The sequence below is a fragment of the Cynoglossus semilaevis genome, chromosome 11 (genome assembly GCF_000523025.1).
Source record: "Cynoglossus semilaevis isolate Cse_v1.0 chromosome 11, Cse_v1.0, whole genome shotgun sequence".
Taxonomy (NCBI): domain Eukaryota; kingdom Metazoa; phylum Chordata; class Actinopteri; order Pleuronectiformes; family Cynoglossidae; genus Cynoglossus; species Cynoglossus semilaevis.
This window is the reverse complement of record NC_024317.1, coordinates 7,602,889-7,618,710: the sequence shown is the minus strand read 5'-3', so window position 1 is coordinate 7,618,710 and position 15,822 is coordinate 7,602,889. Positions and strand designations below refer to the sequence as shown.

Here is a 15,822-nt window from a genome sequence, read left to right as displayed (position 1 = left end):
CTTTTTAAATTTTTGGCAAACGTGACATGAAGATTCTAAGGTGAGAGCAGAGAAGGTCAGATGTGCACAGATTAACTGTGGCAAAAAGTAGGCCAAGTAGGCCATAATCCATGAGGGTTATCCTTTTGTTGTTTTTACATTATTGGCATCATTTTGTTTTCACCATAAGAAATATATAAATGTTTACCCTACTTTTATATTATTCCTTTATCATTAAAACACATCACTGTCGTCACTGCAGACACAATGACACGATAATCAATTAAAAGGAACAAGCTCATAGTATTCTTGTCTGAGTAGGGTTGGACACACTGCACATCGTCACTGCAGACACAATGACACGATACAGTACCCCATCAAACAGAAAAGAGAAAATTTACATCACCGCTTAACAAAGCAGATGATTTAATACTTAGAAATAAATACACTAGGTAACCTTCAGTAGTAATTCTTTTGGTGCACACATAAGATAAAAACAGAGAGTATAGTAAGGGAGCCACATGACGGAGCTGTGACCCCCGTAACAGTGCAGTGACCCTTGTGTTTGAACTCTTTTTTTTTAGGTCTTTTTTTTAACCTACAGAACTGACAAAGAAAGATGACAGAAAGTTGTGAGAAACAGATAAGATAAAGACAAAAAAGAAAAAGAAAAGACAGAAGAGAGGGATGGTGTTGTGTCCGTCTTCATTGACAGCAGTGGCAGCAGCATCAACAGTAGCATCAGCAGTGTCAGTAATGAGGAGGGACGGTCTGCAGGGCGTCCCGTGTGGTACGATGGATGTTGACATTCTGGACAGAAGAACACAGTGGAGCAGGGTTTTAGTTTTCACACAATTAAATACAAAAATACAAAATATCATTTTTTTACACTGTTGTAAAAGCACTGATAAATTGTACATGTGTAGAAATGTAAGCTGCAAATAGTGTTTTCAATTTAGCAGTTACCATTGCATTACTAGGTTTGTCTACTGTGGAACCAGCTAGAACCTAGAAACACCTGAAAACGTTTTCTTTGTTTAGACACAAGATTTGTTTTGTAAAAAATGTTTACAATTGTTCATTAGATCAGGCAAATTGGTTTAAAAAGTACATAGAATAAAAAAGAGAGCTGAAAATAAAGGTACTGTAAAAACTACAGTGCCTTCAACCCTGTCAGTCCCACTGTCTGTGACCAATAATTGTTTCCCAAAGTTGAGGAACCAAACCATTGGGTGGTGCAGACTTATTGCAATGAGGCTACAGTAGGTCACATTTATGTAATATTTTTTATTTATGCCACAATGGGAAAATAAATTCACTGACTTTTTTTCCATGAGAAAATTGCTTTCAGGAATTAGTGTTTCAAATAAAGTTCAGTGGAGTTTTAAAGCAACAGTTGTGAATGGGGTGGGAGGGGCTTGAAACTCACATCTACTATAGGGAAAGTAGGGGGGGGGGGCACTACAAAACAATAAAGGAAGTTCTGATTAGACTTGATCACTATTTGTTTCACCAGTATATCATGCCACCCGTGGAAGCTGCTTCCTCACAGAGAAGGAAATGTGTGCTTCTGTGTTGGGACACAAAAGGTCTTATTCAGAACGTTAAAAGTCTTTTTAAAATGATGAATTTATAAAAGTGGGTTTGAGGGGGCAGTGGGAGCATCTTTTTACACACCAACACACACACATCTATATACAAAAAGATGGGAGGGATATGAAAAAGCTTTTTTGTCAGTGGCCAAGACAGAGAACTGTTTGTCCAGCAGCTGTGACATGCTTTAAAAATGCAATTTGACTCAAGGGTAATCGGGCCAAACCCACAGATTCCTCTAATACAGTAAATCTGCATGAATCAAAAATATATAATCTACTGCATAGTAAAGCTTTAAATATATATATGAATATATATATTTATTTATCCCAACAGTCTTTTTCTTTAAAAACAACATTAATCAGTTTAAAGGACCTTAAATGGTCCTGTCAAGAATGACAGTTATCAAAATAAAGTTCAAATCAAGCTGGTAGAAAGACATGAAAAAAGTTTAAATTTAGTTTATTAAGAACCAGTAAACACAAGTATTGTATTGCCATTGTTGAGTGAGTGGTATGTTCTTCCTGCAGATAAGTTTCACATTGTGCAATAAGTGTTACTACACTTCCACAGTCTTCATTCAGCATTAAACATTCTACATTTTAAAGAAAGACTATGTATAGTGTTTCTAACAATGTAAACAGAGTTAACGTCTTGTGTAAAACGCAACAAAAAAGCACACCCGTGTAAGTTGTGCAAAATCTGTTAGTTTTGTAAATCTATAATATGATCACATACTGACAAAACATTGATAAATTAGAGAAAGAAATGAGAACAAACTAAAACAGAAAAAGGTGCTGAAGTTAATATTACCTCACAGTTTCACCAATAGATTAAAATTAAAGAATAAAAAATAAATCTGATTTTCTTTCATTGTCCATTACAAGGCGAATCAAGTTGACACAAAACTTGTGTCATTGGATTCAAGAGTTGAAACTGGATTCCAGTCAATTTTACCAACAGAAGATTAAAAAAAAAAAACCCAACAGGTACGAGCGACGACATTTGGGCAGAAACGCTGTGCGTCAGTAACGTACTGTGTGGGTAATACAGGGTGATGGGGTGAGTGAGCGGGAAAAAGGTGAGGGAGGGAGGGAGGGAGGTGCACTGCCTCATTGGTGAGCTGGCACTGTTTGCAAAGCCTCCTCTGACATCCGCGACACCTCTACGTTCTGTTTGTGAAGAGCACAGAGAGTGGGGAGTGAACAACACACGCGAGATATGAAATCCGACACACACTGCAGCCTGACAGACGCCATCGGTCTGAATTATACAGCCCAAACAGCAGAACAGGTTTTAAATTAATAATAATACATTTTACTAAGTGTCAACTGGAGGCCCATTTTTGAGTGTATCCACAGTAATTATAATCAAGTCACAAATACCAAAGTATGTCACGGGGTCCCACAAGGTTCTATGCCAAGAGCCATTCGGTTTTTGCCCCCTCCCCCAATGTTCTGTTACTAAATTCAGTTGGTTTTTATGCACACATACGTATGTCCTTGTCGATAAAAATCATGTGAAACAAATCGATGAACACAGTATGTGTGTGTGTGTGTGTATGTGTGTGTGTTTTGTACCCACCTCTGGTTTTTCTCTGTGTGTGTCAACTGCCTCCACATTTAAGCAGATTGACTCTACTTTACATCCTGGGCCCAAAAGAAGGGAAGAATAATAGTTTGAAACACAGCGGTAGTGACATCACCGAATAATAAGACAACGTATTCAGTACAAGTTTGGGTCAATGTGTAAAGTGCTTTGCTAGAAGTCCAGTCCTACCATAGGCAATTGGTGTGAGCTTCAGTACAGTATGCAACGGGCACTTCAAGTATGGCAGTTCTTCTTTGCGATGAGAAAAGGAAAAACAGTTTATGACACATTGATTTAATTAAATTTAAAAAATCAGCTGCTCTGATTCTAGCCACTCCCTCATTTCCACACTGGTCCCACTAACGCTGAGCTAAAAACTCACCCGCCGTCTTATCTAAGAAATACGCCAATAGGCAACGCATGACAGCCTGGTGACAGATGACGAGGACGTTCTCCTGCCTCTCCAGCTCCATGATGACTGGCTCTAATCGTTGAACGAGGTCTTCGTAGGACTGTTGGATTTCAAAAACAGACATTCAAAGTCAGATCAAACTATTTGGTCTTTTATGTGTAGTTCTGTAATGAAAAAAACAAACAAACAAAAAAAACAGCACCACTGTCTTTTTTTTTTGAAGAAGAAAATGTAAGGTCAGGCTGAGCAGAGACAACACAAACATCACAAACTAACTGCAGACGAAAGAGCATCTCACATCTGTCCACCTAAACTTCCAGCCAATTACACTCACACGGACACACTAATATTTTAAGAAGGGGAAAAACCTCTTCAGTCTGTCTTGGCCCTTCCTGTCTTAAACGAACTCCCCAACAGCACAAGCATCAGCTCAGTCTGTCTAAACAGCCAGTAATGACCACACTGATCTGCCTGACAAGGATTAATGGACAGGTAATGGAAAAGGCTCTAACGGACTGAAGGTGAAAACAGACTGACGAACACTCACACACTACATTGAAAGCTAAGAGTGTGGCTCTTACTAGTCAGGCTGAGAGTTTACTAGGTTAGTAGTTGCTAACAGTCCAGAAGACCTTTAAAAGAGGTTTAAACATCATAATAAAAAAAAAAAGACCAAATTATTAAAATCAACCGAGGGTGTGAGTTGGTCAAACGTAAAAACATTCTTTGGTGCATGAACAGTTGACATATCTCCATTTAGACACTGTACTGTAATCACATTAGTGGCACAGACGCCATGCTTGTTTCACTGGAGAACTCCTGCCTAGTTTGTCAATGAGTGTGTCAGCAGACAGCTTTTATATTCATGTAGAATGATGTAAACAAGAGACAGTTTCCTTCTGTTTTTACATTTTGCTTAAAAAGGTATTTTTAACTTTTTTTTTTTTTTTTTTAAAAAGGTATTTTTAACTTCTTTTTTTTTTTTTTACAACATGCTCAGTTATAATTAGCAAACCGATGCCCACTTTATTTGTAATATTGTTTTGTGTGGATTTGAAGCCACTTTCACGCCACACAAATGAAATACTCTGTTGCTGACCTCTCCCTTTGGGTAGCGATAGCGGTACTTGTCCTGGTCTCTCAAGGCAAACTCCAGAGGATAGTTCTCCTGGATCTCCTCATACATCATCTCCTCACACTCCCCCTGAAAATCAAACATCAAACTGCGTTAACTCCAAGTTTAACTCCAACCAGCAGCGCAGTCCAGCATGCTACTTACTGCATCAATCTCGTTTAAGACTTTCCACTGTTCGTAGGGCACACCGAGGCCCTCTGCTGTCTGGATGGTTCTCTTCATCTGACTGGTCCACACCTTGAGGTCATTGATACCTTGTGTCTGAATAAAGTGGCCGAGTTTCTCTGCAAACTACGAAAAAATGACATTTTGTTTTTATCTCATCTTTCCAGTAAAAAGGCAGCACTCCTGTGGTGTTTTGGTTGAAGGTGTTTCCGTACCACTTTTCCTCTAGGAGTAAGACCCGAATCTCCCCCGATGCGTCCCTTGACGTTCAGCTCACTCTCACCGTGACGACACAGGTATATTGAGCGTGGCGTGATGTGGATGTTCATGAGGTAGTAGACGATACGGCTCTGGATGTGATCCATCACACGGTTGACTAGATAACGCTGACCCACATCCATGATTTTGATGAAAGACAGATCCCTGTATGTAGATATGGTTAAAAAAAACTTAATGACTTTTCACTTTTTCACTTTGTCCCAGTTAGGTTAACAAAACTAACTTTTAGAAGTAGCTTAACTAATGATTTAGAAACTCTTTTTTAGTTTCACCCTCACCTGTCCAGAACTTCATCCAGGGTCTCGTAGGAGTTTTCATAACACTTGATTCTCTTCATGAAGTCCTCCACTGCATCCTCCGTGTCACAGTTGGTGTAGTCAGGGCTTCCCAGCTTCACTTGCTGAGAGAGTAAAAGGCGGCAAGTAAATAAAGAGGTTTACTCTTCCGAGAGATGAAATTTTAAAATAGAATCAGCCACTGACCACGATGTTCTCTTGTATGACGTCTGGGTCTTCACACACAGACTCTACAAAGAACACCTGGGACGAAAAAGAAATTGACAGAAACATTTATAAACAAGACATCAGTGTTTGCATTTGGTCTTTAAAACAAACAAAAAAAAATGTTGTTAGTATCTGAACCCACACCCGTGAATCACCTTAAAGCCGTTCTGCTCAGCAAACTGAATGATTGTTTCTCTTCTCTCTCTGGTCGTGTTTGTTGCATCGAACACCTGACAAAACAGAGCAGCAGATGCCGAGCTTTTACACACTGTGTTCAGCCAGGACTGTTCAACTACTACAACAATAAACATTTGACTTACTGCAACTTGTCCTCCGTCTTCTGTGAGGTACTGTCTCACATCATTCAGCGCCGCAGAAGCACATTGTCTGCAGAGACAGACAATACTGTTCATAACTGTCACACAGTGGCAGATTACGCACGTGTATGACTAAAATGCAACGCCACAAGTCCCTCTTACCGCCTGATCTCTAAACCTTCTTCATTGTCCGGACTGAAGAACTCAAACGACTTGTAGATTTTTACAAACTCTCGTCTGTACTGGCCAACATTGAACTCTGGAGGATTAAAAAAAAAAAGGACAAATGAAAACTCAGAAAAATAATTCTGAACTGAAAATAAATGTTTTTGCAGTCCAATTAGAACCACTAAAAAAATCTTAAACATGCACTCTGCCTAAAAAGGACTGAGCACTTTGTGCAGCTTCACCTTTGCTCCAACTGTACAGTCCTTTACAAGCTACAAGTCATAAACCAAAGATTGGAAACAAATTTGACTAAAGTTGAACTGCACAAACCCTTGTGAAAGACATTTCCTTAACTGAATATTTCTCTATTACAGCTCATCAGACAGCCAGCTTCACTGGAGCCAACTATGTTAGCTGTCATACCTCTGGTGGGCACATCGATCCAGTTTAGATAGCGGGTCAGTTTCTTGGAGATGTACGTCTTCCCTCTGGCTGGAAGGCCCACTGTTACAATCAGGGTAGGACAGTTGGTCATACAAACTGAAATGAGACAAACAAAAAGAAATAAAACTTCATGTCAGTCATATCACACACAATAAATACAATCTCCAAAAAGTCCAAAGAGTAGCTCTGGTTTTACAGCTGGCTCATGTCACAATTCCACTTTTATATTTTTATTATAACTATTTTTTTTTGCATTGTAATAATGTTTTACAATGACAATAATTTTATGTTTTTACTGTTCACTTAGTGGTGTCATACAAAGAAAAACCTTCCTAGAACCTACAACGTGAGGGGTAAAAATTAAATAAATTATTTAGGAAAATTAGGAAAATGATAATTTGGTACGATGTGAGAAAAATCCAATTCTCCAAAGCTGTACATGAAACAGCTAAAAAATGTGTCAGCAAAAAAGCTTTTTTTCAACTGAAATGGTTTTTATCATTGCTGGCCCCCTCCAGCAACTCTTTAACAACTTTACCAAGACAATATGTAAAAAGATATTCCCGGAGTGCTTCCTAAGATGATTTATTTTAAAGAATGAAGTTTGGAGTTGCATGACAGCGTTTCCAGTGTCTCCACAAAAGACTTCACACGCCTCTGGTTCTCAGTCTAAAGAAGAATGCGAGAGCACTCTCACTTCTCTCCGTATGAGTCCTGGATGCTGTAGCTAGGAGACATGTGTACTGTACTCCTTACTGCTTGTCCTCACCTTAAGATTACCGCGGTAACGTTTTCTACATCGCCAGCGCAGGAGCAACGTTTAAAAACACACCACAGATCATTTTAAAACTCTACTGTACGTTAATTCATCGTCGACTAAACGCATGGCGAGGAAAGGGTGAGACCGTGTTCAAACATCCGACCAGCAAGAACTGAACAAACCGCTACACTCCTGCATGCTGCAGCCATGTCGCCTGCTACGCACCCTTTCTCTGAGCAATGTGTTTCTCTGGAAGGCCATTTTTATACGGCATCCAGATCTTCTTTAGCGGATTCTGCGTCAGCTCTCGAGGATTCGACGCGGTCTGGTCCTCCATTCCGTCTGCCGGCGGTGTGCTGGAGTTTTCCGCGGCGGAAACACGGGACTTTTTCCCGTGATGTTGCTCTGAAGGTGACCGGTGCTTCATCCGAGCAGCTGCCAGATAGATCGCTGGAGTAGGATGGATAGTGGGATGTATGAATAAACCCCGGGTGCTTTTCCTTAGTGCGGGGAACACGTGATTACATCGTACCACGCGCCGCTTTACCGTATTAACTGCAGTGAAGACGCCCTGTTTGAGCCCGGTCGTATACTGTAACAGTGACAATTACGCACCTAAAACGCGCCCAGACTTTTGGTAAAGAATAAAGGCAAACATCATGACTTTTATATAGCGGCGAGTGACTAAAGAATCACAGGTAACATTTTTCCCACGCATAACATTTGGCAGGCGGTAAATGGTTGTGTTATACGGATGTAGTTAAACAGAAAACCTACTTCCGCCTTATTGTCAACAAAAGCTCCTTCGCTGATATACGTCATGTTTACGATTAACTGACTCGCCACAATCCTTAGTTAAAACAGGGCTGGCTCTATTTCGAGTTGGAAAGTGAAAAGGTACAGGATGTGGTGTTGTAGAATCAAACCGTTTACTACAAGAGTTGTCATTCATGAATTTAAGAAACAATGTTAACATTTACAACACAAAACAAAAAGTTTTCATATGCCACTACCGGTAAGTGCCGTTAGATGGCGACACATTCTTTTTCCTCCTCTTTGCCTATTATTCATGTCTGAGAAGAACCACTTTTAAAACTCCTGCACCTTTTTCAAAGTGTCATTTAGCTGTATGATAAAGACACAGTTTCGTGAGAATCTATTTAAATGACCCAATGTTTGATAAAAAAGGCATAATGTAAGCTTCTGCCCTTTATTTAAAGGTATTATTAAATAAAAATAAATGAAAAAAGGGTACCTAAGATCCACATGATCCAACACCCAGTTCTATCAAAAAGGTAAATGTTGGCCTGTACTTTCAAACCATTTTTTAAGTCCAATGACCAATCGAAGCATTTTGCACCACAGCTTTCCACATCTTTCCACCGATAGTAAGGCTGCAAAAAAGGTCGCTATATAAACTACCAAGATTGAAATTGAACAACAACTAAGTGTAAGAAACCTGCACTAATAAATAATAAATACAATTTCTTCATGCTTCCATTTTAATTCAAAACATTCTTAGGCAAGCAGACAAAGACATAATACCCCAGAGTTATCATTTATTTAGATTGACTATCTTGACAGCAGCATCAGATCATGATATACTAAAATACACCTGCTGTTCACACTCCATCAATGATAACTGTTTCTAGATTATGCTGATTTTCTTTAAATAAATTATTATACTAACATAAAAGCCTTTAAGCACATTTCTTAAACTTTACTTTGACGATTACCTAAATAGCACAAAGTCAGCTGTCACAGGCAACGGCACTGGATAGATGACTCCATCACTGAGGCACAGAGTCAGTCATTTTCAAAGTTAAATATTGACACTGATCTGGAAACAGTCAGTGCTTTTACATCCCTGACAATGATGAGTGTAATTCTATCTCCAGCCAACGTCCTGTATCTGTCATTCCATTCAGAATAAAAAATAAAAAAAAAGGAGAAACTATTGTAGACAATTAATATAATTATATCTCCTGACATTTCACTTCTTTAAAAAATATTTTATCCATTCAGGGTTTGCTTTTTTTAACAACTAATTTCGTATTTAAGTAGACTTATGATTGTGTTTTCATTAGATGTTCAGTTTATCTTTTGTCAGGGGTGACATAGTGTAAAAAGTGTTTAGGGATTTTGCCTTACAGCAAGAAGATTGTGAGTCTGTCCCCAGTGGTAACTGAGGGTAATTAAAGATTTAAAGTGAATTATTGACACATGTAGGTTTACTCCCACAGCAAAAATATCCTTCATTAGATAATTCTTTTATAGTTACAGTGAAATATAGAAAAATATTTGTAGCCAAGCATTTGTCTATTGGACAATGGACAACTCTGAGAAAATATTCCTTACATGTGTTCTGTGAGCCAAGCCATTAAATAGAGAGTTACTGATCCTGCATCTTCCTCATATGTAAACGCCATGTTTGTCTTCTATTTAATTTTAACAGAGATTTGTATTTGATAGTGGCATTAGTGTCACTTATAAGATTTATCTTCAACTATTAAACATCCACAGGTTAACATTTTAACCACTGAAAAAGGGAGACAAGAAAACACAGACCAGGACAGTGTCCTGTCTAACCAATGATCAATATAAGGGTTATACTGTATGTACCCTAAAAAAATCCTGCCTACTCTATCTTTAATGTTGAAGTTTATTTCTAAGTTCCTATAGTGATAATCCCCATATGAATTGTTTTGCTGTAATGAACATAACAATATAGATTTCATACAGTCAAAAATGTTCCATGTTTGATGGATGTGTATTTTTTCCTCCATATTAATATTTCTGATAAGGAAATCCTTGACCCAAAGAAAACGTCTCTTCTCTGGGACGTGAACAGGAAACAGATGAGAAGTTAGCTCCTCCTTCTTCCTCCTCCTTTCAACAGCTGCACAAGATCTGATGGCAGTTTTTAGCCTGCACTAACCTGGATGTAAGTCATTACCCGGTAGCAGCACAGTTAACACCGCTGACATTACACATATATGACCTAAACATAAGACACAGCCGGAAAGAGAGAGAAACAGAGAGCCTCACAGGCAACGTTAAACATGCAGTGTTGAATAATAACACATCAACGCCGCGGGTTAGAGTCAATGTTACAGTTTAATTATAGTAAAAACAAACATCATCTGCGTTTTAATCATCGTCACTATCAACACTATCTCCATCATCTCCACCGTCATCATGACAACCAGAGTCTGTCAAACTGAAAACGGAATATCCACACCGACCAAGTGAGGTCAGCACCAAACCTCCTGTTTTGTTTTTCCTGAGAATCAAAACTCCTCTTTAACGTACCAACACGCAACAGTCAGACCGCTCTGTGATCCGGTTGCATCCGAACAGAACCGAACGGCCGCCTGTTGTTGTTATGTAGGGTAAAGGTGACAGCGACAGACTGCACGTCCGCTCTTGTTTACCTCTCGAACGGCTGCCCGTGTTTACGTTCGAGCCTCCAGTCCTGCATACACTGACGCACACGCCCACCACCACACACAGGGACACGTCTTACCCGCTCTGCCCTGGTTCTCTGTGAGCTTGGTTCGGCTGGAGCAGCCTCTCATCGTGAGCGTGATTCTGTTGAAGCAGCGGCGCTGAGAGTGACGGTGTCTACGTGCGTCCAGCAGCAGCAGCAGCTGCACTGATGCTCACTCACTGTACACTGTACTCGGTCTCTCACACACACTCACACTCACACACACAAGCACAGTAAGTGTGCCACACTGCAAAAGAAGACTTTTTTCTTCAACTGGAGAACAGCGATCAGGTGGATAAAGTCTACCTGAGTTGGCCCTCCCTCATCTATCCCTCCGCCTTCAAATCCCACCCCCAAGCCGCCGACAGCTATAGATAAACACGCTGACAGAAAATTATAGGGGGCGGGTGTGTTATATACTGTATATATATGTTAATACAAAAAAGGAAAAGAAAATGGAAGAAGTTTATATTAGAATTATATGATAGATCAGAGATAGTAACAGTAACTTGTGTTAGGTGACATAATCATAGTAGTAACATCATTAAAACAGGTGTACAAATATTAATATTAAAAAATATTTTTTTTAAAATGTTATAGCATTACATAGCTAGAAAATGAGTTAACAGATAACTAATATAAGGCTATACATATACCAGTTACAATTTAGCCAGAAAATAATCATTTTATAAATAATAATAATGATAATAATAAAGTTTTAGATGAAAACAATTCAGGATATTCAGGATAATCCTGAAGTTAGAAAACAATAAATACACCTAAATAATTTAAAATTAGCTAGTATCTATAATTTTGCAATCAACAAAAAGTTAGCAAGAAGTACCACAAAATCAGTTTAAGGTAATTTAGCTTTACTTACCAACAGACAAAACTACCCAAAAGTTCATGAATTCAACCCCAAATTATAAAGTCATCATTATCAAAACACAACATAACAACACAAAAATTAGATATTGAAGAAAAAGTAGTAATAGAAATAAGAAAAACTAACTGTCCAGTGTTTTTTATGTATTCAAATGACAGGCAATCTGTTGAAAGTCTTAACATTTGAAAGTAAACATCATTAAAACCCAAACTCTTTCTAAATGCCACATGATGTAATATAAAGTTGCAGTCATTAAGTTAAAAAAAACAGGAAGGTGTCTGTGTACCAGGGAGAGTGTAACCAGCTGAACTGGTTTGTTTCTGTAACGTGTCTGTATGAAATACCACTGTATTTGTGAAGTGTTTCAACGACTACCTGGAAAAACTCAGCTTTTACCGTCATCCAAGAAACACAGTCAGATCCCCGAAAAGCAACGCCAAATTGCATAACTGGGTGTCTGATTGAGTGTGTTTCGTTGTTATGACTAACATCTGTGCGTGTCATTGAGGTGTGACAGGAGCGTGACGTAGTATTTGTAATGTACGATTCAAAACGCATTCATTAAGAAGAAGAAGAAGAAGAAGAAGAAAAAGAAAAAGAACTCACTTTTTCTTTCTCCTCACATATAATTTAATTCTATGTCTTTGTCCAGTGTCGTCTCTGGGCAGGATGACCTCAGCAGACAGCAGTGGGTCTGACCTGGAGCCTGGCAGCAGCAGTCGACTTCATACACTTTGGCTGCTTGTTAAAAACATATAAGACTCTGGTCTGTTCAATGGCCATGGATGTACTGGAAGTCAGTAATGTGGCTTTTTATTTTGACCACGGCATGTTTTAACCCTGTATGAATAGTTAATAGTTTTTTCTTTATGCACACTGAAATATTGTAGATTTCCTCCATGGTTTTAATGAAACCCCATGGGCAATTTAAAAATATTTTTATGATTCCATTTTTAGATGGTACTTAGATTCAACTAATTGAATGCCCTTATGGCTGCTTTACCTACATATATGGCTATCTACGTAGACACACTCACACACAGTTGAGTTTTCATGAGGTGTGAGGACTTCACATAGACATAATGCCTTCTCCGTACCCTAAACGTAACCATTTCAAATCTTAATCCTTACCTTACCATGACCTAATTCCTGATCTAATTCTACTCTGAAATCCTTAAACCTAACAATTCCCTCTGTGGACCTCAGAAATACACAAGAACAAAGGCTCTCCACAAGGAAAGCTACACTCCGACCTCACACCTCACCCACATACAGTATATAAAGAAATAGTATAAACTATCATCTTTCACACCACCATGCCAGCACAGAGACCTTCTAGACCTTCTATTCAGAGTTCTTTGAAAAGCAGTGACTTGGTCTCTTATCAGCAACCACTGATATTGATAACACCAACCATCAGACAGAAGTTGTGTCACTGCATATTTGTGTCGGACACTCATCTCGCACAGACACACACACACACACACACACACACAGAGCTCCCAGGGGAAAAGACAAAGCTGTGGAGGTGTACAACAATGACGAGCATGAAACACGTGGGGTAAACGGTGCTCAAAGGGGAAAAGAATCAGATGGCTATTGAATGACCTTCAACAGGATCCGGTATAATGGACTACTTGCCCCCTCAAACATTTACCCTCCACCCTCGTCTCACATCTAGGCTACAGGCTGCACGTTCCACACATTGCCTGCGTCACACTAGTCCGACCAGTCTCTGCTGTATCACACTGCCTATTCATAGCTCGTCTGTAACAGTTGTGTGCAGAATAACACTTAAGAGCAAACTGATCCTCTGATGTCGCAGTCGTACCTCTTTTAACATGTGCAGAGTTATACATCTAACAAAATAAGTACAAAAATAAACAAGATGAGATGACTCACCATGGCCTCACGTGTGCCAACAGATTACCCATAACATCAACAACAGGATCCTAAAGCAGGGATTCGTGCTTGTTTTACTGACAGGAAGTTCTTCCCTTCAATTTGAATATCATACGAAGGTCAAGACTGATCAGACGAGGCATTTATTCCCAATATTTGGCAGTTTCAACAGTTGTGAGTGGTGGCCTCTGTTTCCATTAGTTCAAATAGTTAGACCAGTCTGTCCGGCAGCAACAAGCATTAGCAATTAGCATGAGTAAACAACTGGACAGCCATCACTCAATGGCATCTGGTGATGGCAGTTTAGGAGGGAACTCAGCTTTTTTTTTTTTTTGCCAGAACATTTTGAGAATATTTGGTTTTTTGAAGGCCAGTTGGCATGCACTGGGTTACATTACTGCCACCTAATGGAACATTTCCTACACATGAGCTGCTGATCAGTTGCTAAGTAAGGTCATGTAACAAGGAGAAGGAAGGGAATTCCTGCATATTGTACCTCCTCCAAAGATTATTAAAAACTAAGACCAGTGAGAAATTGTTGTGTTGTGATATTCCTCTCATCCTAATTTCAGTGCTCATTTACTTTTAATTAAGGATTAGTGACTGCTGTTGAACAACAAAAGCATGAAGCATGCAGCAATAGACTATTGTTGTGTCAACATCACTTTTGCAGCACTGAAACATGATACATGGTGTCATCAGGCCTGGACTTGTTTTTCAAATGAAATGGCTGACTTATGGGAAAATGAGTAGTCATTTATTCAGAGGAAATCTTTTACGTGTAAAATTCCACCCTTAAATATTTTTGAGAATTTCAACACAACAACAGTCAAGCGCAGATGAATCACGTTGTGTTTAGTTTCTGTTCAATGCTGACGTTTAACGTCAAGCAGGCGGGGACACATTGGCTTTACCCTCAACACTACCATGTGGGTTTCTGTTGGCTTTACCCTCAACACTACCATGTGATAAAACTGGGGGAAAGGTAGTGGACGTGAAATCTAAACAGCGGTCATTTAGGTTGACCTTTTTGACTTGAGCACTGAGTCATTTGGCTGCAACCCAAATAACTTCTACGCTGGCACTATTTATAGTAGCATCACAAAGCCTGCTGCCCACACTGCACAAACAAACGCTCTGAGGTCCAAAGTAAAACACATCCATCCTTAACACAGGAAAAGAAAACTGCAGCTCAGGTTTTGAAAGTTTGATTCATAGAAACAAATGAGATAAAAAAATACAATCTGCTGAGGCTTCTGTTTACTGCCACTTTTACTCAGCGTTCACAAGCAGGCTGACACACACACGCACACACACTTTTGAAATAAAAGTGTCACAAGTCATGTACGTCTCACAAGCAGTTGTTACACTATTGCTACTTACATAAGGTCTGTGTCCTCAGGGTGGCAGGGATCATGAAGAAACCTGACCTGCTGCATCTCAGGGCCTCGTCTTACAGACTGAACCTGAGAAGAGACAAAGACATTTAGTGCAAAAATGATAGAAGACAAAAGGAGACAAGAACCTGATCCAAAATTACATCACAGAATGTTTGATAAAGTTTTTATATCAAGTGAGATGTAGGCTCATTTCATATATAAACATTTCTGTCCATTTCTTATATATGGTCTACTATGTATGGTGCACTTGACGTTTGTATTCAGCTACAGAAAACTGCACCAGGGACTCTGTATGTGTAGTGACCAGAAAAAAAAATAGAATTGTTCTCACCTGACTTCTGACATAGTGACCAGAAAAAAAATAGAATTGTTCTCACCTGACACTGCTGGGTTTAGTTCCAGTTCTAAAAAGAATGAATGAAAGAATTAAAAGGTAAATAGACAGATAGATCGACAGATGGATTTGATAAGATCACTACTTGACTAAGTTATTACTTGTAAAAGGCCTGATCGTGGATAATATTTAATTTCGTAATTATTAGGGTTTTTTTTGTTAAGACAAGGGAAGAAATAGAGGTTGCTACAAAATGAATATAAACCACAGATATTGTTGTTCTGTTATGTTCACCTATTTCACAAGGTCTTCCTGGTCAGACAGTTGGTTTCAAAGGAAACCACATTCATTTAGTACCTCATTCCAGTTACCAAGCAGTTCATTGTGAAAGTTGCTAAAGTGAAGAGAGAACTTGTGACTGTGTGAAGTTAGTAGGAAATGTTGACATAAAATATTGCACTGGAG

The 15,822-nt window shown here is 39.1% G+C and overlaps 1 protein-coding gene across 8 annotated transcripts; it reads right to left on the bottom strand.

Moving 5' to 3' along the window:
* Positions 1-388: 388 nt before the first annotated feature.
* Positions 389-15,055, bottom strand: pfkfb4a (6-phosphofructo-2-kinase/fructose-2,6-biphosphatase 4a). 8 transcript variants are annotated; one of them, XR_003051029.1, is made up of 15 exons: positions 15,007-15,055; positions 6,565-6,681; positions 6,136-6,232; positions 5,977-6,043; positions 5,812-5,886; positions 5,636-5,692; positions 5,432-5,553; positions 5,090-5,297; positions 4,854-5,000; positions 4,674-4,778; positions 3,545-3,674; positions 3,352-3,414; positions 3,157-3,221; positions 2,610-2,744; positions 389-789 (listed from the first exon to the last, which is right to left on the bottom strand). XR_003051029.1 is itself a non-coding variant. In XM_008320303.3 (14 exons), exons 1-14 carry the CDS (start codon positions 10,921-10,923, stop codon positions 730-732), a joined length of 1,365 nt encoding a protein of 454 aa, XP_008318525.1. In that variant the 5' UTR covers positions 10,924-11,187; the 3' UTR covers positions 389-729. The 8 variants fall into 8 exon arrangements, 4 of the variants coding, with proteins under 4 accessions (XP_008318525.1, XP_008318524.1, XP_024915618.1 ...); XR_001760782.2 differs by lacking the exon at positions 15,007-15,055 and adding an exon at positions 10,872-11,185; XR_001760781.2 differs by lacking the exon at positions 15,007-15,055 and adding an exon at positions 7,571-7,940.
* Between the last annotated feature and the right edge of the window lie 767 nt (positions 15,056-15,822).

Excerpts from the sequence above, each read along its gene's own strand:
- pfkfb4a (XM_008320302.3), bottom strand. The coding sequence starts at position 7,772 with ATGAAGCACCGGTCACCTTCAGAGCAACATCACGGGAAAAAGTCCCGT. Across the intron at positions 6,233-6,564 it reads GATCGATGTGCCCACCAGAG|AGTTCAATGTTGGCCAGTAC; the intron begins GTATGACAGCTA and ends TTAATCCTCCAG. Across the intron at positions 4,779-4,853 it reads TCTTAAACGAGATTGATGCA|GGGGAGTGTGAGGAGATGAT; the intron begins GTAAGTAGCATG and ends TTTGATTTTCAG.